Source organism: Abramis brama (assembly GCF_963993115.1).
Source record: "Abramis brama genome assembly, chromosome: 2".
Classification (NCBI taxonomy): Eukaryota; Metazoa; Chordata; class Actinopteri; order Cypriniformes; family Leuciscidae; genus Abramis; species Abramis brama.
The window spans coordinates 21,902,902-21,925,866 of NC_139964.1; the positions used below are offsets into that span (position 1 = coordinate 21,902,902).

General features: G+C 37.6%; 1 protein-coding gene across 1 annotated transcript in view; it reads right to left on the reverse strand.

Moving 5' to 3' along the window:
- The window catches only part of LOC311077818 (complement C3-like), a 180,790-nt gene that overhangs the window by 126,375 nt on the left and 31,450 nt on the right, over nucleotides 1–22,965 (reverse strand). Inside the window, exons 8-15 of the mRNA XM_084106448.1 lie at nucleotides 19,920–20,022; nucleotides 19,687–19,807; nucleotides 19,467–19,582; nucleotides 17,868–18,014; nucleotides 17,514–17,711; nucleotides 14,118–14,309; nucleotides 13,876–14,034; nucleotides 13,664–13,793 (exon numbers count right to left, since the gene is read on the reverse strand). Coding sequence (XP_083962574.1) covers nucleotides 13,664–13,793; nucleotides 13,876–14,034; nucleotides 14,118–14,309; nucleotides 17,514–17,711; nucleotides 17,868–18,014; nucleotides 19,467–19,582; nucleotides 19,687–19,807; nucleotides 19,920–20,022 — 1,166 coding nt within the window. The remainder of the gene's footprint in view (nucleotides 1–13,663; nucleotides 13,794–13,875; nucleotides 14,035–14,117; nucleotides 14,310–17,513; nucleotides 17,712–17,867; nucleotides 18,015–19,466; nucleotides 19,583–19,686; nucleotides 19,808–19,919; nucleotides 20,023–22,965) is intronic.

The window sequence follows — 22,965 nt, forward strand, 5'->3', positions numbered from 1 at the left end:
AAGTTTGAAACATACACAGTAAAATCCCCAGTGTTAAATTAACACTCCTCAGTGTACATAGGCTATGTGTCCACACTACAGAGTGTTATAAGTGATAAATTAGGTGATAATTTACCATTACTGAAGACACCTGATGATAACAAGCAGAATCATTGAAACAATAAGAACAGAAAAAAAGAGAAGAGATGAGCAGAAACACAAGAACTACAACTGACTTCAGACACAGCCTCAGATGAAATCAACTGAAGAGAAAAGAAGACATTAAATCTGTGAAGATCTCAGCAGAGGAGGATTAAACAACTCCACAAACAGCATTACCAGCTTCACTTATTACTAACCAGACTGACTTTATTTCTGTCAGACGTCTACAAAAGTTCTTATTGAGAATTAACAAGGGTTTAGATGTTGATGTTTAATTCATACCTGCAAACTCAGAAGGTCTGAAAAAGGTGACACATTTTATAACCCCCCCCCCTCCCCAGACACCAATGGGTCTTGTTTCATTACGTGTTCGTTTTCATTTCGTACATATACATAAAAAATCAGATAACAATGTTCATTTTGACAGCAAATTTTGATTTAGTTTTAGTCATAGTCTTTTGACTAAAATACCATTTAGTTTTATTCATATTTTAGTCATCTGAATTGTTTTAGTTTTAGTCTAGTTTTAGTCGACGAAATACAATAAGATTTTAGTCGACTAAAATATAATGGGTTTAGTTCAATTGTAATGCATTAATTTAGTCTCTAAAATGTCCAAACCCATATGCTCCCGGATAAAACAACTATTAACCTGTTAATATAATTGATTTTAAAGTTTGAACATGCAATACAGATACAGATTTAACTACTGTGACTTAAAAAATATCTTAAAATTAAATAAAACCACTTTTCCTAAAGTAGAACACAGTCTTCTTTTCAATTAATGATATATGCATTCTTTATAACTTCTTGCATACATCATTCTTTATTCTTTCAAGCAGACATATTTAAATGAATTAAATATAATTAATCCTTATTAAAGCTATTAACGAGCAGTGAATGCTTTTCTTTTTCTTTTGTTGCTTGATCAATATTAAAGGAATAGTTCACCCAAAAATGAAAATTCTGTCATCATTTACTCTCCCTCAAGTTGGTCCAAACCTGTATGAATTTCTTTCTTCTGCTGAACACAAAAGAAGATATTTTGAAGAAAGTCGGTAACCAAATGTCTGATGGACCCCATTGACTTCCATAGTAGGAAAAAAAAAAAACTATGGAAGTCAATGGGGACCAGCAACTGTTTAATTACCAACCTTCTTTAAAATATCTTCTTTTTTGTATAGCAGAAGAAAGAAAGTCAAATACTCTCCAAAACGGACATTTAGACATAATGTTGTGTGTATTTGTCCATTCAAACACGAAACAGAGCTCAATTCAGAACTTGCACGCTGTATAGGTGTCTATGGGCCTATTCACATATCGCGTCTTTTGCGCGCGCAAGTTCGTTATTTCAAATGTAGGCGCGCGGTATGCGCGCTCATAATGGAAGTGACGCGGTCGCGGTGCAACGCGCTCGTTTTTTCCAAGCGCGTCCGCGCCGCATCGAGATAAAAACATCTCAACTTTTCAGAATGCTGCAAGCGCACCGCAGGTCACGTGACAAGAACCAAGCTTAGCAACGACAGACGCCTCCGGAGCGCAACCACCCGAGCGCTTTGGAAAAAGGAGAACGCGGCGCGCCTAGCGTTTTCTATGCGTTTTTAGGCGCGATATGTGAACGCCGCCTATGGCTGCACGCTTCGGGTCGGGTGTGTGCGTGCGCACAGAAAGATGAGACATGATACATGCAGCGCGTTCAGTACAAATGTGCGCATCTACTATCAGTTCTGAATGGATCGCTTCCCAAATCGTCACTATCTAACATTTTTGTCTAGTTTTTATTCGTTGACGAAAATGTCAATAGATTTTCGTCATAGTTTTTGTCATTCAAAAACTAGTTTTTATAATTTTCTTTATCGTCTCGGTTTCATCTGTGAAAAATGTCGTTGATGAAAATAATAACGAAAAAACGAAATTAACACTGTAATGCAGTGGAATGAGATAGCCTTACCAAAATCCTTCACATTGAACTAACATTGTAGGCTAACAACACAATTTGCTTATCTTACGTTAGCTGAGTAGCCGACAAGCTTACTTTCCATTATAACGTTAATGTTAAACATGTTCACTAACTTGAATTCATCCGCGGGAAAGCTGCAGCCAGGGGCTTTTTAAAGAAGACGCTGCCGTTATCTTGACTGTGATTGGCCAAATGACTCGCGTGATGACAATAAACCAAAAAAAAAAAAAAACTCTTCGGACCTACACGATTCACGTGGATGACATTTTCCCATTCAAAACGGCGATTTTCGCCGAAAAGCGACTAGTTTGCTGGTATGTTAATTGAAAATAATAGTTTCAATTGGGGTCACCATTTTGGTGATCAGTGTTTGCTTTAGTTGGGCTCTTGACCCTTGACTTTTTAATTTTACAAATTACACTATACTTGTTACAAAGCATGCCAAACACAATGATGATCATGTGATGGTGGTTATCTGTAACAGCCAATAAGTGAAGTGAGCCACAAATCTCCTCCCTGATTACTAGTAGTGCAGCAGATAAGTAAAAAAAATCGTTCACTTTGGTATAGAAGCATGAAATTTGGCACAGATACTCTCTAAGGGCCACTATTTTGGAAAAAGGCGTTGGCCACTCAAAAATTCAATATGTCATTGCTATTCAATGCTTATTATATCAATTATTCAAACAGTGATCCAAGCATAACATTTGATACAAATATACTCTCTAAAGGACATGTTAATAGAAAAAGATGCTTGTCCCTCAAAAATTCAAGATGGCCGCCATTTTTAAAGATGGCCACCGTTCCTGTCGAATATTAAGGCGAGACACGGCAGGCAAAAGCATTGTTTTTTTTTTACTGGCCAATTTTGAGATTTTTGGATATTTGTCTTCAATAACATGTCTTCTTTCAGACTGTGGTGAAAAAAGTCCGAAATACACATTTAGGTCTTTATTTTACTACACTTTGTCTGTTTGCGCCTGTAGATATCTCGTAAATTCAACAAAAGTTGTCGTTGTAAATCCTCCTGCCGATCCGCGATCTCTGTCTGCTCTCTGTCATCACAGGCACGCTGGAAAGCTCTCTCTTCACTGTACAATGCTGTTGGATCCAAATATGGTAATTTCCTTTTTATCAGCAACCAATCGCGAAAGTAAAAGGGCTGAATGCGCAATGTCATTGGCTGATGATAAATCTTTAAAGCCTGTTTTCTCAAAATGACCTTTCTCTCATACACTGTTAGACCTTACCGGGTTTTTTTACAGTAAAATACTGGCAACACTGTTGCCAGTAAAATACTGTTAATTGTACAGTTCTTTACTGTAATCTAGTTTGTTTCTATAAAAATGCACTAAATTCTAATTCAAGTTAACTAATTACACTTGCAGAAACCAACTGCCTTAAAATGACCAACTGTCATTTAAATGTATTAACTAAAATTTATAATGCATTAATAATGTGAGCAAAGTATTACTGTGAACTTCTTTCATTTGAGACCACTAAAAAACTATTGTACATAAAGAGATTTCCACTGGACCAGCAACTACACAGTCACCGCCTGTTAAATAAAGCAACATGCAGCATATCATCAATGTTTGTAGATCTTCTCCTGGACTGAAGCACAGGCTCTACTCTTCTGCACAATGGTGACCCAAAAAACAAAATTTTACAGTAAACTACTGGCAACAGTGTTGCCAGTATAAACCTGTTTTATAACTTACAGTTTATTACTGTTAAAATACATTTTGTGGGTGTGTCTTTTTATCTTACACTGTTAACTCTTTCAACCCCACAGGGAAATCCACACTACAAAGAGTAAAAGCAACATTGAGACAGTGTTGCAGTGAGATAATTAAGGGAATATGCAAGTGATTGTTGAGCATTAGTGATGAACACCTGCTGTTAATAAGTAGAATCACTGAAGAAAAGAGAAATACAAAAACAGAAAATAGAGAAACACAAGAACTACAACTGACTTCCAGCCATTACACATTATTACACTTATTATTAACCAGTATGACTTTATTTCTGTCATACAGAAGTTGTTATTGAAAATGTTTGTTTGAAGTTACCATTATAGAGATCAGTGCTTGCTTTAGTTGGGATGCTGATGCTAAAACATTAGTTTTTCTTTTGCTGCTTGAGCTGTGTTTTTGCAAGTCACACTTGTGCGCACACACAGTTTATGAATGATTGCGGTTGTAATGCTTGTGATGACAAAATCATCATATTGCCTGTTCATTCACTAAGGAATTAATTCCTACTCATTCAGAGTTTTATCCTCGATCAAAAGTGTTACATTACCACCACTGTGAAACTACAGCAATAAATTACTATGACTCATTTTTTTTTAACACATCATGCATAAACCAAAAAAAACAGAGCTACACTATGTTTTAGAAACACAGAGATATCACAATTTAGCACATTAATCTCAACAATGGTGGCAATATTTCTTTTTATTATTATTATTCATGCAGCAGTGCATGCTGGGAGTTTTATATTATCCTGGAACCCAGCATGCATTGCGACATGAAACTTTTCACCATTGTTGAGATTCATATGCTGATTGTTGATGTCTGTGTGTGTCTGAGTCAAGCAGGAGTAAAATAAAATTGAATGCACTATATGATTGTTATTTTTCAGAAGACCTGATTACAGAAATATTGATTTCATTTTGTAGATAGACAGATATATGCTAAATATGAGATAACTATAATTTCAATGAATATATACAGGAAAAATCTGAAAATCAGACATGTCCAGGATGATTGTGACATCATCACAAAAGAATAAAAACACCTGATCGTCTTTCTCTTGACTTTTTCTTGCCATATCAAATGTGTTTTATAAACTCACTGTTATAGCAGTCAGAGAGAGATGAATGGTAAGAAGTCCAGGGACAAGAGACCAACTAAAGCAAATACTGATCTCCATCATGGTGACAACAAACTTTATTATTAACTAAATCTCTGTTAATTCTCAACAAGAACTTTTGTACATGTATGAAATCAATAATCGTAAACTGGTTTGTAAACTGGTTTCACACTCAGTGTTACTGGACGTCAGTTGTAGTTTTTGTGTTTCTCTTTTTTCTGTTCTTTTTTCTCTGTCCTTCAGTGATTCTGCTTATCAGGTGTTCATCAGTGTCTCAATTCACTCACTTCTTTTCATTCACTCTGTCAAGGGGACTATATTAGTGAACTAATGTAGGGAATAGTGAATGAGGGTATTGGGTGTGATTGGGAAAACAGCCTCTGAGTGTCGATTTTGAGCACTGTTCATTTACAGTATATTCCTGTAGGCTATTTTTGTTTTCTACGGTATATTACTGTTTTAATGCGAAATGGTATGATACTGTCTGAATTACGCCTTTTTTTACAGCAAGGGCTAACAGTGTACTCCAAGTCTGAAATCTCCACTTCAGTAGCACCTATATACACCAATCTTTCCAGTCTTGTACCTAGTTATATTATGAAGACATTTACAGAGGGATTTGTAAATATATTATTCCTAGCCTGATTTATATAACATTTTATTCCAAAAAACATGGCGAAAATAATTTTTTTAAGGCTATTGACAGTATATTATGATTTACAGGATAACAAAAGTAGATATCCATAAATGCCTCTGGAATTTTTTCCCCATCTAATATGTGAACACAATGAAAAAATAATTTTTAATCTGGCTTTATCCAATACTCAGATTTCCTTTTTTTAAATATATACAAATTAGCGCATATTTAATTAGATATTGCCTAATTTGCATATTTAAACATTAAATTACAGAAAACTTGTAATACATTTTTTTCTCATCTTAATGTAGGTAATCAACTGGGAAAGTTTCATGGTGATATCTGCTAGTTAAATCTTTTTACCCTATTCACCTGTAGTGTCTCGCCTTAATTATTTAAATTGTTCAAATGGTGATGCAAGCATAAAAGTAGGCAGAAATACTCTTTAAGGAACACTCTTTTGGAAAAAGGTATGTGCCACTCAAAAATTCAGGATGGCCACCATTTCTGTCAAATAGTCATAATGTCTGCTTTGTCTGCCTCCTCTCCTTTGACCTGTCCAGCTTAGTTAAACTTGCCAGGGATATAAAATCCCCGCCGGCATAGCTCTCAGGTTCATTGGAGTTCATACACAAGCCTCTCCACCACGGCAAGGTGTAGTCCACAGAGAGGAAGGGCCACTGTTAGAAAAAAGGATACACTGCTGGTACAGGTTGCACATACAGTGGGGAGAACAAGTATTTGATACACTGCTGAGTTTGAAGGTTTTCCTACTTACAAAGCATGTAGAGGTCTGTAATTTTGATCATAGGTACACTTCAACTGTGAGAGACGGAATCTAAAACAAAAATCCAGAAAATCACATTGTATGATTTTTAAATAATTAATTTGCATTTTATTGCATGACATAAGTATTTGATCACCTACCAACCAGTAAGAATTCCGACTCTCACAGACCTGTTAGTTTTTCTTTAAGAAGCCCTCCTGTTCTCCACTCATTACCTGTATTAACGGCACCTTTTTGAACTTGTTACCTGTATACCTGTCCACACACTCAATCAAACAGACTCCAACCTCTCCACAATGGCCAAGACCAGAGAGCTGTGTAAGGACATCAGGGATAAAATTGTAGACCTGCACAAGGCTGGGATGGGCTACAGGACAATAGGCAAGCAGCTTGGTGAGAAGGCAACAACTGTTGGCGCAATTATTAGAAAATGGAAGAAGTTCAAGATGACGGTCAATCTCCCTCGATCTGGGGCACCATGCAAGATCTCACCTCGTGGGGCATCAATGATCATGAGGAAGGTGAGGGATCAGCCCAGAACTACATGGCAGAACCTGGTCAATGACCTGAAGAGAGCTGGGACGACAGTCTCAAAGAAAACCATTAGTAACACACTACGTTAAAATCCTGCAGCGCACGCAAGGTCCCTCTGCTCAAGCCAGCGCATGTCCAGGCCCGTCTGAAGTTTACCAATGACCATCTGGATGATCCAGAGGAGGAATGGGAGAAGGTCATGTGGTCTGATGAGACAAAAAATAGAGCTTTTTTGGTCTAAACTCCACTCGCCGTGTTTGGAGGAGAAGAAGGATGAGTACAACCCCAAGAACACCATCCCAACCATGAAGCATGGAGGTGGAAACATCATTCTTTGGGGATGCTTTTCTGCAAAGGGGACAGGATGACTGCACCGTATTGAGGGGAGGATGGATGGGGCCATGTATTGCGAGATCTTGGCCAACAACCTCCTTCCCTCAGTAAGAGCATTGAAGATGGGTCGTGGCTGGGTCTTCCAGCATGACAACGACCCGAAACACACAGCCAGGGCAACTAAGGAGTGGCTCCGCAAGAAGCATCTCAAGGTCCTGGAGTGGCCTAGCCAGTCTCCAGACCTGAACCCAATAGAAAATCTTTGGAGGGAGCTGAAAGTCCGTATTGCCCAGCGACAGCCCCGAAACCTGAAGGATCTGGAGAAGGTCTGTATGGAGGAGTGGGCCAAAATCCCTGCTGCAGTGTGTGCAAACCTGGTCAAGAACTACAGGAAACGTATGATCTCTGTAATTGCAAACAAAGGTTTCTGTACCAAATATTAAGTTCTGCTTTTCTGATGTATCAAATACTTATGTCTTGCAATAAAATGCTAATTAATTACTTAAAAATCATACAATGTGATTTTCTGGATTTTTGTTTTAGATTCCGTCACTCACAGTTGAAGAGTACCTCTTCTACATGCTTTGTAAGTGGGAAAACCACCATCAGAATTGAGACTGGTTTCAACAATATAGGTGACCAGTTCAGAAAGAGCCATAAGAAAGATGGCTGGTTGAATCGTTTCACTCTGTGACTCTTTCTCAAGCCTTCTGAGGTGGAGTTTCTCTCTGTTGTAAAGATGAATGAGACACAAATGATGGTATTTCAGCTCCTATGCAATGGCATCAGCACCACTTAGTTGAGACAATAATTTAGCATCATTCAGTGTTTGTGCACATTCATGTAGTCTGTCATTCAGTTGCAGTGTCATTACCTGACGTAGGTCAGATTCAGGAGATATGTTATCACAAAGAAAGCAAACCTGATCATCTAGACTTTTCTGCATCATGGTTCTGCGATGCTTTGTTTGGCCTTCATCTGTCTCACTACATTGAGCATCGGATTGTTGCTTCTGGGCACGAAGTAACTTTGTGTTGTTGAACCGAAGTCGACAATTGTAGTGATACTTCGCTTGGCTCCTTCTCAAAGTAGCTTCTATACCACCACCTTCATCCAATCGTTCCAGGTCCAGGGTCATTGGCATTTTGTTCATCTTGTGAAAGAGTGGAATGTTGGTGGCAATCATTTTATAGCCATCATGTTGAGAAACATGATGGGTAGGTGGTGATTGGAGGGGTTCCTTTGTGTCTGTCTGACAAAGACAACATTTCATCCAATCAGTTGGCCTCTTGGCTGACATGGGATTTTTTCTGATTAAGGCCGAGGGGTTATCCTTTTACCACCTCAATCATAGACATAGTACACATTCAGGTATGGGATACAACTAGGTACGGGTCACCTACACCTAGCCCGATCATTCATCCAGTGCCATTTAAGTCCCATGTGATCTGTACACCTTCCAGGTAAGCATACATGAACAAGTCATGTATTGCCCCGCTTACCCTTGGCTCGGCTCTCCCGCGCTGGCACAACCTGTCAATTCAGGTGCGGCTATCTAACTACATCTATTACTAGCTAATTGATGAGGGGCTGTTAGACAGCATTTGGGACACTAAACTTAGCTATACTCTTACTACTAGTCAAGAACTACAGTGTAAGTAAAACTAGATCAGCTGACACTGAATCCCATGCTGAGTTCCACAGCAGAGAAGTCACCAGTGTGCCCTGGTTGTGTAATGACGTTCACTCTATTAAAGCTACACTGTGTAACTTTTTTAGTTGATTCTTAGCAAAAAAACACTTAGTTCTTTCAAAAATATATGAGCTCATTAATGTATATTTACTTCTTTTAAGTAATAAAGTATTCTCGTAAGTTTATAATCTGCCATTGCAAGTACATACGGGTGAGGGGTTCGAATGCTGGTCGCCATGTTGCCCCTCCATCTTGAAACTACATTAGCCAAAGAGGGACATACCTGTAAATTCAAGCTTCGCCTTTCACGCTTTACACTCAGTGACACAGAGACTAATGCGAGGGGGAGATTACTCGCGACTGCCGGCAGATTTGAAAGATTGCTGATGGAGGATCACGCCTAGCTATTTTCGAGGACATTGTAGCAGAGTCACCAAGGAAGCGAAGGAGAGAATTAAAACGTCAACGCGACAGGCAAATCAACAAGACCAAAGTCAATACTGGACTAACTTTTCCCAGATGGAAAGAGCTCATGAGGAGCAAAGATTTTAAAACGGACGCCAATGTTGCCTGCATTCTTCTCGACAGGTAATTCAGCCTATTTGTGTAAATTCGAAGTTTCATAGTTGCTTGTCTAACCATAGAATGGTTGTGCATAACGCCAGAACGACCTCTAGTATAACTTGCGTTACTTTCCTCACGTCAATGGTGAAAAAGTATTGTTTACCTTGTAACATAAATCTGTGCTGCGACGGATCACACGTGATAGTTTTAAAGGCGCAATCGGACGAAGTCGAACTGGAAGCCATGTTAATCTTGGAATAATACGGCCACCGTAGGAGTTAAAACGCCCTCCAAATTGAAAGGAACAGAAACTAATATTCACAGGGTAGTCATATACAATTTCACCGCTAGATGGGGGAAATTATCACACAGTGTAGCTTTAAACAAAACCTTCCTTAACACATTAAATTGAGCTCTGACAGAAATGGTGGCCATCTTGAAAATGGTCGCCATCTTGAATTTTTTAGTGGCACACATCTTTTTCCATGATAATGTTCCTTTAAGAATATTTGTGCCAAATTTCATGATAGCATCACCATTTGAAAAAAAAAATTAAGGATTCAAGAAAAATGGCGGCCATCTTGAAAAATGGTTGCCATCTTGAATTTTTGAGGGACAAGCACCGTTTTCCAAAAAAACATTCTGAAGAGAGTATTTTCACAAAATGTTAATGCCTACATCACTGTTTGAACGATTGACATAATGAGCATTTGACAGAAATGGCGGCCATCTTGAAAAAATGGCCGCCATGTTGAATTTTTGGATGGCCAACGCCTTTTTCCCAAAGAGTGACCCTTAGAGAGTATCTGTGCCAAATTTCATGCTTTTATACCAATTTGAACGATTCTCTTGAAATATGCAATTAATCTGCTGCACTATAGTGGGTTACCGTAATTAAACAAAATCTCACATATTACTGTCAAATGCAGAGGTGGAAAGTCCAGGGGTCAGAAAGTAAAAGTCCTGCCATATATTTATTCCACCCATGAACTCACACAGCAAAAACTCCAGTTTTAAATGAACTCTCCTGGGAGTTTATTTGGCTCCAGACTCAAGAGTGTTAAAGTTAATGAGATAATTAAGTGATTGATTGAGTGATGATTGACCATTATTGAAGACACCTGATGTTAACAAGCAGAATCACTGAAGGAGAAAAATCACAATTTTAGTTACCATTATGGATATCGGTGTTTGATTTAGTTGGGCAGTTGACCTTTAAATGTTTAACTTTAGATTTTGTTTTGCTGCTGTATCTGAGTTATAACAGCCAGATGAACAAAGAGAAAAGGTGAACAGGTGTTGGTTATATTTTAACATAATCATCGTTTAACCTGAATCACTGAACTCATTTAGAGTCTAATCTCTGACTTAAATGTATATTGGTCATAACAGCATCACAGTGATTCTACTGAATAATATCCAGATTTGTCATTATAATCCAAATGATTTCTTAAAAGTTGTTCTGAGATTAAAAAAAAAAAAAAAAATCTTTCTTTAAGGCGCACACAGACATCAAGAATCAGTGTATGAATCTCAACAATGGTGACAAAAAGAATATTCAATTAGGGAAAGGAAATTAGTAAGACAATTCAGATCATAATTTATTCATACCGCAATGCATGATGGGAGCCATGAATGAGTTTTGATTAGTGGTACCCAGAATGCACTGCAACATGCTTTATTATTGTCACCATTGTTGAGAATCACAGGCTGATTATTGGTGTCAGTGTGTCCAAAAAAAAAAAAAAAAAAAAAAACTTTTCAAAGTGTTTTGATCAGGACAACTTTAAAGAAATCTTTTGGATTATTTTGAAAATGCTGATTATATTGATAAGAGTATACTGTAGAATCATAGACTGCTGTAATCAGCAAGGTAAACCTAACTCTCTGAATGAGCTTTGTGATTCAAGTCAAAAGATGATTATGTCGAAACACAACCAAAATGACCTGATCAGCTTTTCTCTTTGTTCATCTGAGAGTTATAACACTGATAGAACAGCCAAACAAAATCTAACGGTATTAGTTTAAGGTTCAAGAGCCCAACTAAAGCCAACACCGATATCCATAATGGTAATTAAAACTGTGATTTTTCTCCTTCAGTGATTCTGCTTGTTAACATCAGGTGTCTTCAATAATGCTCAATCATCACTCAATCAATCACTAAATTATCTCATTAACTTTAACACTCTTGAGTCTGGAGCCAAATAAACTCCCAGGAGAGTTCATTTAAAACTGGAGTTTTTGCTGTGTGAGTTCATGGGTGGAATAAATATATGGCAGGACTTTTACTTTCTGACCCCTGGACTTTCCACCTCTGGTCAAATGTAATAATCAGCGTATGAATCTAAGCAATGGTGACATGCTGCAGTGCATGCTGGGAGCCCTATTATAAGACTCATCCATGGCTCCCAGCATGCACTGCAGCATGTCACCATTGCTGAGATTCATACGCTGACTTTTGATGTCTGTGTGTCCAAATGACATTTATAAAAAAAATTAACAGTATTATTCTTCAGATTGTCATAACACTACTGTTTATCAAGATGTGCAGTCACATGAACACTTAATCAATAAACAAAAATATCACCAATTTAGTCAAAGCGTTTACACTAGATAAAATCAGTGAATCAAAACACTACATAATCTTTATTATCAACAAGTAACCAACATCAAATGATCACACCTTCTCTGTCTTCTGTTACTGTGTTTGGCAAAAATAAAAAAAGCAAGAGAAAAACTAATATTAAATCACCAATTCAAACTGACTAACAAAAGCAAACACTAATCACAAAACTGATGGCATCAAACTAAACTTATTTTCCAAAAAATATAAACATCTAAACCTAATTAATTCTAAAAAATAAAATAAAACAAATACAGTCCACCTATAATTCTCAATAATAACTTCTGTAGACAAATAAAGTCAGTCTGGTTAGTAATAAGTGAAGCTGGTAATGCTGTTTGTGGAGTTGTTTAATCCTCCTCTGCTGAGATCTTCACAGATTTAAAGGGATACTTCACCGATTTTTCATATTAAACTATGTTATTCCCTTAACTAAGACGAGTTGATACATACCTCTCTCGTCTCAGTGCGTGCACTCAATCGCTCTGGCGCGATGCGACACTTTGATAGCACTTTAGCTTAGCCCAGGTCATTAATTAGGGACCAAACAGAGATGAAGCTAGAAGCGACCAAACACCTCCACGTTTTCCCTTTTTTAATACAGTTACACGAGTAGTTACACGACCAAGAATGGTGACACAAAATAAAACGTGGTGCTTTTCTAAGCGGGTAAAAAGGATAACTATAATGTATGGCGGAATAGCACTTGGGAGCACTTCGACTCGGCGCAGTAATATCATCACTCCTGAAAAATCCTCTCCCCTTCTCCCTCTCACTTCTGTCATTAGAACCAGCGTGATTTTTTACTGCGCCAAGTCGAAGTGCTTGGTTGTGTAACTACTCGTATATCTTCTATAATTCATTCAGTTTGAGTTCTGTTTCAGTTATTCAAGTTTCGGTAATATTTGAGTGCTGTGAACTCAATTTTATTTAGTACATATTACTGTTAGGTTTTACTGTGTACTGGACCGGTTTTCCTCCTTTGACACTGTAAACCACCAGGTCCACCCATTCGGACTGGGGCATCTCAGGTAAAGTTCTTCGGTGGCTTCAGTTTAACATCACAGGCAGGTCTTTCAAGGTGTCATAGAGAACAGAGGTGTCGGAGTCACATCAGCCATTTACACAACCTCACTGGGCACAATCATAAAGGTACATGCCTTCTTCTGCCACTGCTATGCTGATGATACACAGCTCTATCTGTCATTTCAACCTGATGCTCCAACTGTCTCAGCTCGTATCTCTGCTTGCCTTTCAGACATATCGCCTAGTATGAAGGAGCTTCATCTCCAGCTTAAACTTGCGAAAATGGAGCTCCTTATAATTCCTGCCCTCCCGTCAGAAGACCACAACAACACTGTGCAATTGGGGTCTACAACACTAACACCAACCAGGACAGCAAGAAACTTGGGTGTTAGTGTTCAGGTAGTGACCAACTGAGTTTTTCTTGTAGGTTTGTGCTTCACAACATCAGGAAGATCGAACTAAAAGAAATCTAAAAGAAAAAAAAAAACCTGTTCTGGTGTCGGTTCCTCCAGCTGTGTGTGACTCAAACATCAGACCTGAATCACTGAAAACCCCCATACTGTCCCTTCCACCTCCTGCTGTACAGCCGGTGTCATGCTTCTCTATGACGTCCCAGATCTAAAGGTGCAAAAAAGACACCAGTTACATGCGGTTTAAATCAGAGCTGATTGTGCCATGACGTCTGAAGAAGGTCCTTCACCTGAGTCTGAGTGAGTCTGTTCTTGTTAAGGACATGCACAGCCTTGTCAACCACCACCAGCCCAACTCTAGCTCCAGGATCTCCAGTTATCTGCAGCTTGACTGGATCTCCTGTTTCATAGGTATTCCTCTTGTCCTCGTCCTTTACCTGAAGCTTGAGCTGTTAAAACGAGAGATACTGAATCAGATCTAGTTAATTAGCATTTGTTTGACATCAACTATTTCTTGTGATGGTTGACCCACCGTTCCCATGCACGTGTCCTTCACGTCGACCCAGACTGAATCAGACACCACCTCAGACGAGCCCACATGGTAATAAGCCACAAAGCGGAAGGACGGCACCATGTCTCTGGTTACAGTTAGAGGCAGCGTCACTAGAGATTGTCCTTTCCTCTTGAACCTGTCTGCTTTAACAATCTGACCTTTACTTAAGATCTGAAAATGATACAGACAAGTTAAAAAAGACTTAAAGTCCCCCTGTGGTGAAAATCCAGCTTTTAATGTTGTTTATTTGTCTATGCGGTGTTTTTAATATCGTCGCTGTCGGGTGGAATCCTCGCATCTCCAAAACCATTATTTTTCAGGAAACAAAAAAAAGGCATTTTTTTGAGTTATTAAACATTGTATCGTTAAAGTTGGTATTATACCTTATATTGCTATCATATACTGTTGTATACCAACATTAACAAAACATTTCCCCAAAATCATGCTTAATGATTCGGAGACACGAGATTTATGACTTGGGAGCAGGGAGAGTTTACGCTGTCATTGATTAGAATGGTACAGACACAGACGTCACTGCTGCCAGTGTTCTTCAAAGTCTGCGGTCGCGTTGAGCCTTTTGACAAGAGATAAGGCTTTAAGAGCTATTCAAATCTAATGATTGTGGTTACATACATCTTCCTAAACTCCATTTTAAAGGTTTAAGAGCTATAAGTGATGCAAAACAAAAAATGAGCTGACTAGGCTGTCTAAAATAGGCAGAAAATAGCCTAATCTGCATGCAAACTTATCTTCGTGGCTCACGGGCTTCCTTCTGCACCAAAGCATTACAGCTATCGATTTTTAACAAAACAGGCCTACTCAAATGTATCTAACCTAACTATTTTCACTCGTTATTGTCTAAAAAACAGACATTAATATTATTAATATTATTAATAGGCTTACTTGACGCCAGTAACTTAGACAGCCCTTTTTTCTCCCCTAAATAAAAACCTTGCTACTTGGGGTACACTGTAAAAAAGAATACATTGATTTTATTAGTATCTAATTAATAAAAATGAGGCAACAGATTACAAGCAATATTATTAATTAAATTTAACAAATTAGAATTGAGTAATAATTAATCAAATGAATTCCTTAAAAGTTAACCATTTAAAATAAGTAAAATGTACAAAATATCTTTTATTGCCAACATTGAAGACACCTGGTGTTAACAAGCAGAATCACTGAAGGAGAAAACCATAATTAAAGTCACCATTGTGGAGATCAGTGTGTGTTTTAGTTGGGCGCTTGACCCTTAAATTATTAACTTTAAGTTTTGTTCGGCTGCTGTACCTGAGCCAGATGAACAAATAGAAAAGGTGATCTGATGGTGTTGGTTGTGATTTAACATAATCATTATTTCACAATCATTAGACCTGAATCACTGAACCTCATATAGAGTCCAATTTATGAGTTAAGTTAACTTTATTAATTACAGCAGTATAATATTTTTAGCCTTTTCAATGAAATCCAAATGATCAAATCAATAATAAAAAAAAAAAAATTAATTAATTAATTAAATATATATATATATATATATATATATATAAATTTTTGTTTTTTTAGGCACAAACACACATCAAGATTTTGCGTATGAATCTCAGCAATGGTGACGAACAGATCACCTCTGAACATAAGCTCATTATTTATTCATGCAGCAATGCATGATGGGAGCCATGAATGAGTTTTGATTGGTGGCACCCAGAATGCACTGCAACATGCTTTATAAATGTCACCATTGTTGAGATTCACAGGCTGATTATTGATGTCTGTGTGTCTCCCTTTTATGTAAGAGAAGCTTTTTAGAAATTATTTGCCTTACATTGTAAAAGTTAAAAAATATTATGCCGTTCAAGGACAGTGCTGCTATAATTAATAAAGTAAACCTAACTCATAAATTGCACTCTATATGAGGTTCAGTGATTCAGGTCTAATGATTGTGAAATAATGATTATGTTAAAACACAACCAACGCCATTACATCACCTTTTCTATTTGTTCATCTGGCTGTTATAACTCATGTACAGCAGCCGAACAAAACTTAAAGTTAATAATTTAAGGTCAAGAGCCCAACTAAAACACACACTGATCTCCACAATGGTGACTTTAATTATGGTTTTCTCCTTCAGTGATTCTGCTTGTTAACACCAGGTGTCTTCAATGTTGGCAATAAAAGATATTTTGTAAATTTTACTCATTTTAAATGGTTACTTTTTAAGGAATTCATTTGATTAATTATTACTCAATTCTAATTTGTTAAATTTAATTAATAATATTGCTTGTAATCTGTTGCCTCATTTTTATTAATTAGATACTAATAAAATCAATGTATTCTTTTTTACAGTGTATTTCACATGCACAGTGCCAACTTCGAGTCAGTAAAAAAAATAATAATAATAATAATTTAATGGTGATATCCAAAACATTTAATTCAATTCAAGTAAAGTTATTATATTAGATGTTAAAACTTAAAACCACTTTTGGCCAGAGTAAAATTAGTGAATGCTGATGCTGATAATTATTTCAACTGATTACCTTTGTGTCTGGCTTTCTTTGCAATAAATTATGTGTTTTAAAACACACTGTTGCAAAGATCACACACTCACATTAAAGCCAAGAGTCAAACTGTCCAACTAAATGAAACACTGATCACCATAAACACTGAAACCAAATATTTTCAATAAAACATCAACATCTAAACCTCTGTTAATTGTCAAAAAGACCTTCTGCTGAGATCTTGAGAGATTTATTGTCTTTTATTTGCAGTTGATTTCAGGCTGTGTGGCTTTAAGTCAGTTGTAATTGTTGTGTTTCATTTTCTGAGAGTGCAAACATGCTGAACCAACATCACATTGTAACATTGAATCATGAATTGTTGATTCAACGCCATTACCATTGATTTATGGATTCAATCTTAAAAAAAATTCTACATTAATTGAGGGAGCAAAAGTGATGTTGAGTCGAAAATGTACACATTAACATTGATTTAACATTGTTTTGATGGTTGCTGTCTATCTGGGACCCTAATCAAACACACCTGAACCAGCTAATCAATGTCTTCAGGATTACTAGAAAGCTACAGACAGGAGAGTTTATCAGGGTTGGAGCTAAACTCTGCAGGACAGTGGCCCTCCAGGACTGAGTTTGCCCATCCCTGCTGTAGAGCTACATTCAAGCATGGAGAATTTTTTTTTTCACAGGAGAAAACTTTTAAATATGTAATTTTGGTAATCCAAGGTGAGTTTTAAGAGATATACTACAGGGGGAATTTAAGCACTTTGTACAGTTTCAAACACAAGCTGTGTGTAAAATCAAATAACATAATAAATTAATACATTTGTGCTGCAGCCAAATATGAAATAAATATAATCTTTACCATGTATGTGTAATCTTGATCTTTGACTTGTCCAGTGAACAGATTGACTTTCCTTTGATCACCAATCTGAAGCTCTGCAGCATCAATGCCGATGTGCAGGTAATTCTTGGCGCTGGCTACTTTGGGAACGTAAGCGAGAGCCGTCATCGTCTTCACTGCCTGCTGTTCATCTGTTAATTGTGGATCTTTGGTTTTTGCCTGGAAAGAATAAATGTATTGTTATCTGATGTGCTTTGTAGAATATGCTCCATTGCTTCTTCAACATTTGTTTACTGACACACGTTAAATTATGTTAATTTTCCACTAGTTCACCAGTGAAAGTGACTGAACATTAGTTGAGTTTGCAGGTCTTACAGTGATCTGCAGTGTAGAAGATCCTTCTAGAGGGTTGATGTTAACCTTCGCAATGCCATTGGCCCTTGTTTGACCACTGACATCTCCAGGACTGACCTCCACTTCCACATTTTCAGCAGGAGTCTGGTCAGGATTTGTAACGTAAACCTTTTAAAGAACCCAGAGCAAAAGTTAATGAAATTATTCCATAGTTTCCACAACCATTCAGGTTCTTAACTTTATAGTTAACACATTGTACTGTAAATTAGAGGCTGATTTCTGTGATGAGATTTAATTAGCAGTGCAAGTGTTGATGTTGAGTGTCATAAATTTGAGAAATGCTCAACTTTATGCAAATGACAGATAAAAAAATTACACAGCAGCCAATTGCTAAAAAGTTCAGGTGAGATCTGTCATGAGTGTTTCTAGATTTTGTGCATGAATCACATTTCTTACATAATATTAAAATATGTAATTCAGATGTCAAATGCAGTCTGAATAATTTCATTGTATAGTATTGAATGTTTTTATATTAACACCCTACATACACACACCAAAGTGAAGGAACTAGCATTCTTGCTGCAGTGGACATGTACTATAATGGCCATTGACACAGAATGTGTTTTTGCACTCCACCTTGCTGGTTTTTAATTCTTTGTCTATGTAAACATGCTCCAGATGGATGACTGTTGCACCACATCATGGATGAATTCCACGTTTTCATAAAACACCTCTCAAGTCTCTCTTCTTTTCTATTCATTACCCACATAGCAACATTGTGACTGTCGAGATCCAGCCCACATCTGGCCACATGGCCCAATAAGAGTTAAGAGCCCAACTAATGGAAACACTAATCACTGTTATGGTGACTTCAAATGAAACACATTAGAGTTAAACACTTGTTAATTCTCAATAAAACCTTTTGTAGGCGTCTGACAGAAATAAAGTCAGTCTGGTTAGTAATAAGTGAAGCTGGTAATGCTGTTTGTGGAGTTGTTTAATCCTCCTCTGCTGAGATCTTCACAGATTTAATGTCTTATTTTCTCTTCAGTGGATTTCATCTTAGACTGTGGCTGAAGTCAGTTGTAGTTCTTGTGTTTCTGCTCGTCGCTTTTTCTGTTCTCTTCTTTCCTTCAGTGATTCTGCTTGTTAACAGGCTTATTAAGGCTGAGATGACTCCATATTTAATATACACAGGTTTTATGGCTCAGATAAGGTCCAGTTCTGGTTTATTTCTTTGCTCTTGGCTGACATGTGGCATTGCTATGGCCTGCTTGTGGCCCAGATCTGGCAAACAGGAGTTTTGCATGTGGGCCAGATCATCTTTCCACGTGTGCCAGATGTGGGCCGGATCTGGGCCGTCAAAATGTTGCTATGTGGGTAGCACTGCTCTGTTGACAAATTGTACAGTTGGTGAAGCTAAACAGCACAGATTTTAAAGGTAATTTCCAATTATTAATATCACAGTATTTACCAGTATTTTGGTACTGATGTGTGAATTTTATCTTAAATGTCTCTTAATCTTAAGTGGTATCTTAAAAGCCATTGCTTGATGAACAGCAGATAGGGTGTTTTTTTTTTTTTTTAGTTTAATGTGTAAAATCAGCTATAGTTTTATACAGAGATATCGAAGGGCATCCCAGGTTTGAAGAATTGTGGTGTTTTTTTGAAGTGGATGGTGTACGGTGACGTCACAATCTGAATGCCTCTCCTTTCTGCTTCCACCATTTCACTGCCTGAAACACACACACACACACACACACACACACACGATTAGCCTCTCATATATAAATATATATGTAAACATGCATACAGATGTACAGTATCTGTTGAGTCTTACCACTTTCTGTTAAAAGACTGACTGAAACATAGATTGATCGTCCAACCAGCTGGTTAATGTCTGGAAAGGTCTTAGTGATCATCTCCCTGCTCAGTTCTGCTGTACCTCCTCCTTCCCTAATCTATTCATATGAGAAAGACAACAGCAGTCAACAAGATTAAGTAAAATTTTAATTTAACTTCTAGTTGAGAAGAAATTAGATTTATCCCAACTAGATGTTTAATGTCTCTCACCTGAACTCTTTGAAGAGAAGAAGGAAGACTTGCTTTCTTCTCACCATCCCTCACACCAAACATCACAAACGCATGTCCTTCCACCTTCTGTCCAAACAGGTACCTATAAAAGCACATACAATTTCTGCTGTAAAAACTGAACGTGACGACAACTGCGCTTGATCCAGATCCAGTTTCATGACATAGAAAAAAAGTAGCTTGAACATTTTCTGTTCCACTGAAGAAGGAAAGGAGCCATTTTACCATTTAACTTTGATCTGACCAAAAAAATTACTTAGCTGGTGTAACCCAATTAGGGTTGGGTATCGTTTGGGTTTTTTTCCAGTGCCAAATCGATACTTTTAAAACGGTACCGGTGCCTGAATCGATACTTAAAAAAATTAAAATTAAAATAAAACAAATAAAAAGCCTCAAAATGATGGTGAATGACATTAAAGAACGGCTTTTTATTGGACGCTCCTTGTCACAGTTGTAAACATGACGGCGTTCTTCTTCCACGAGGGGTTTCGTGTCACGGCATTTAAGTTGATGTGTTCTAAAATAATGCTCACCTTGTGCAGGACATGTAGGCCGCTGTCGGTAGCCTAAAAGAGGCCAAGAAATAGGGTTTCGTTCCGACAAACGGGGCACTACTTTTTCTTTTGCTCAATATGTTCAACGTTAATAAAAGGTATCCAAGAAAAAAGTTCTCCACGCATTATCCTGCAGTTAATGAGAAAAGTGTATTTATTGGCGCACTATATTGACTGCGTATTGAGACGTCTAAAACTGTTGAGCTAGATTTTCAACCAATCAGCATCGAAAATGTAAGTAGGTCAGAGCCGAAATCAAGCCAATATCACTACGCACATGTAAACAGAGGAGGACGTAAGCAGTGCATCTTCATCTGATAGCGGCGATCAAGCTCGATTAACACCCGTAAAGTGTATTCTTCATGTCGGAAAAGATGGTGGGAAAGGTCCGCAGCCCTTTACTGAAGTCCGATGGGAAAAAAATCAAGCAATGTGCGTAGGAATGGCTCAAAACGTCGGACACTACGGAGCTAACGTTATAGCTATTGCTAATAAACATGTTGCCCTCCTGGACAAACTGGTCTCTGATGTCCCAACAACTACGGGTTTCACCCGGCCTGATATCTGCGTTTTATAGACGCTTGACTTGTGTGTATGTGTGTGATGGGTAGGTCACCAGAGGGAGTCGTTTGCCGGCTCTGAGTTCGCTCAGTGCGGAGTAGGTTGGTATTCAGTTGGAGCGGTCATGATTCAGTGTGTTTTCGTTGCTTATTGTATTTCAATTAATCATCGTCGTGGTAAATGATTGTGAATTATGGCCTGTCAGGACACCGAGTCCACAGGTTTCCGAATAAGAAAAAGGACGGTGCGATCTTCCGTGCCTGTAATGAACTGCGTTTTGTGCAGGGTAAGAGATGGGACTTCACTTTTGCTTCTGCTTTGAATAACGCGGTAGTGTGTAGCATTCACTATAGACCGGATGATTATAATCCCGGCGATATGTGCACACTGTCCCGGCTCCTTCATCGGGTCGCCCGGTGACGGTCCGCTGTCAGCATGTGGTTCGGCCACCAGCAGGAAACATGACGCTCACGGATCCGTCAGAGATCACTTATTGTACATCTGTTTTACAAAATGTGCCTTGTCTTAATTTAATTCATTAACATATCCTACATAAACTTGTAATGTAATGCATTTATGTGTTTGTTATTAGTCTGCAGCCGACACTTATTATTATTATTATTATAAATATAATATATTATTAATATTTAGGGCTGGGATAAACGATTATTTTTTAAACGATTAATCTAGTGATTATTTTTCTGATGCATCGATTAATCTAACGATTATTTTTTTTCAGTCCGATTCGATTTCGATTCGATTATCTCCCCATCAATTGACTAATAAGAACCATGGCTTGACTAATAAGAACATTTAAACATGTTGATTTACATATCTGAATGAAAAAAAAAACATGAATTTCTTAACGTTGCAATATGTTTATTGCTCTTAAAATTCCAAAATAAAAGACAATACAAGTGCAAAGTAATGCATTCTTAGTCAGAGGTAGCATTCAATAAAACCTTGAAGCCTTAAAGACATAGGCCTAGCTTACTGAAAAAAGTGCATCTTGTAATTCTCTCAGATGAAAATAACAACAATAAAAAAAGATTTTCAATAAAAAAAATAAAAAGGTCACCAAAAATACTTGTTTAGAGCAATTGAAAGAATACAGTAACCAATGTAAACTTGAGGGCTTTAAGCTAACAGAGATTCTGAACCAACAGAATTGACCATTTGTTGACAACACATAGTCCTAGCTTACTGAAAAAAGTGCATCTTTTAATTCTTCATTCACATAAAAATAACAACAAAGTATAATATACTCTGTCACTCACCTTTTTCTTAAAAAAAAAATACTAATGTAGTTAACTAGAATTTAATAAATGGAACATTATTGTAAAGTGTTACCTAATTGCTATACACCGATTCAGACGTCTCGTGAGTTCAGTGTTGGACAGATCAGTTGTTTTAAAGTGAATCGGTTCAAATGAGTCATTAGTTCGCAAATCGGACGTGTCATTAGTGGACGTGTATTCTACGGCAAGTGTTGTGTGATTATCCCAGCAGTTTATTTTTTAGCACAATTCACACTCCGCGTTAATTCAGGAGAAAAAAAATCTCAGAATGCTCCACGTGAAACTTTGGTCTTCCGCCTTTTTCTATCGTGTCGAATGATTTTGATTAATATGCACGAGGGAGAGAGAGCAAGACAGCGCTCGTGTTGTTTGAAGACGGTGAGTGCGCGCGCGGCCGGGGCTCTCTCTCGTACTTATATATGCGCCCTGTCAAGCGCAGCAGTCATTCTATTCTACATCACTCACCGATCAAATAAGGCTTTGGCAGCCGCCAAAAAACTTCAAAGCAGGAAAACCCCTGGATTGGTTATATTACGTTGGATAGAATGATGATCCGGCCATCGCGTATCAGCGCACATAAGGTAACTTACACACTGTGAAGTAATTTGCAAACGT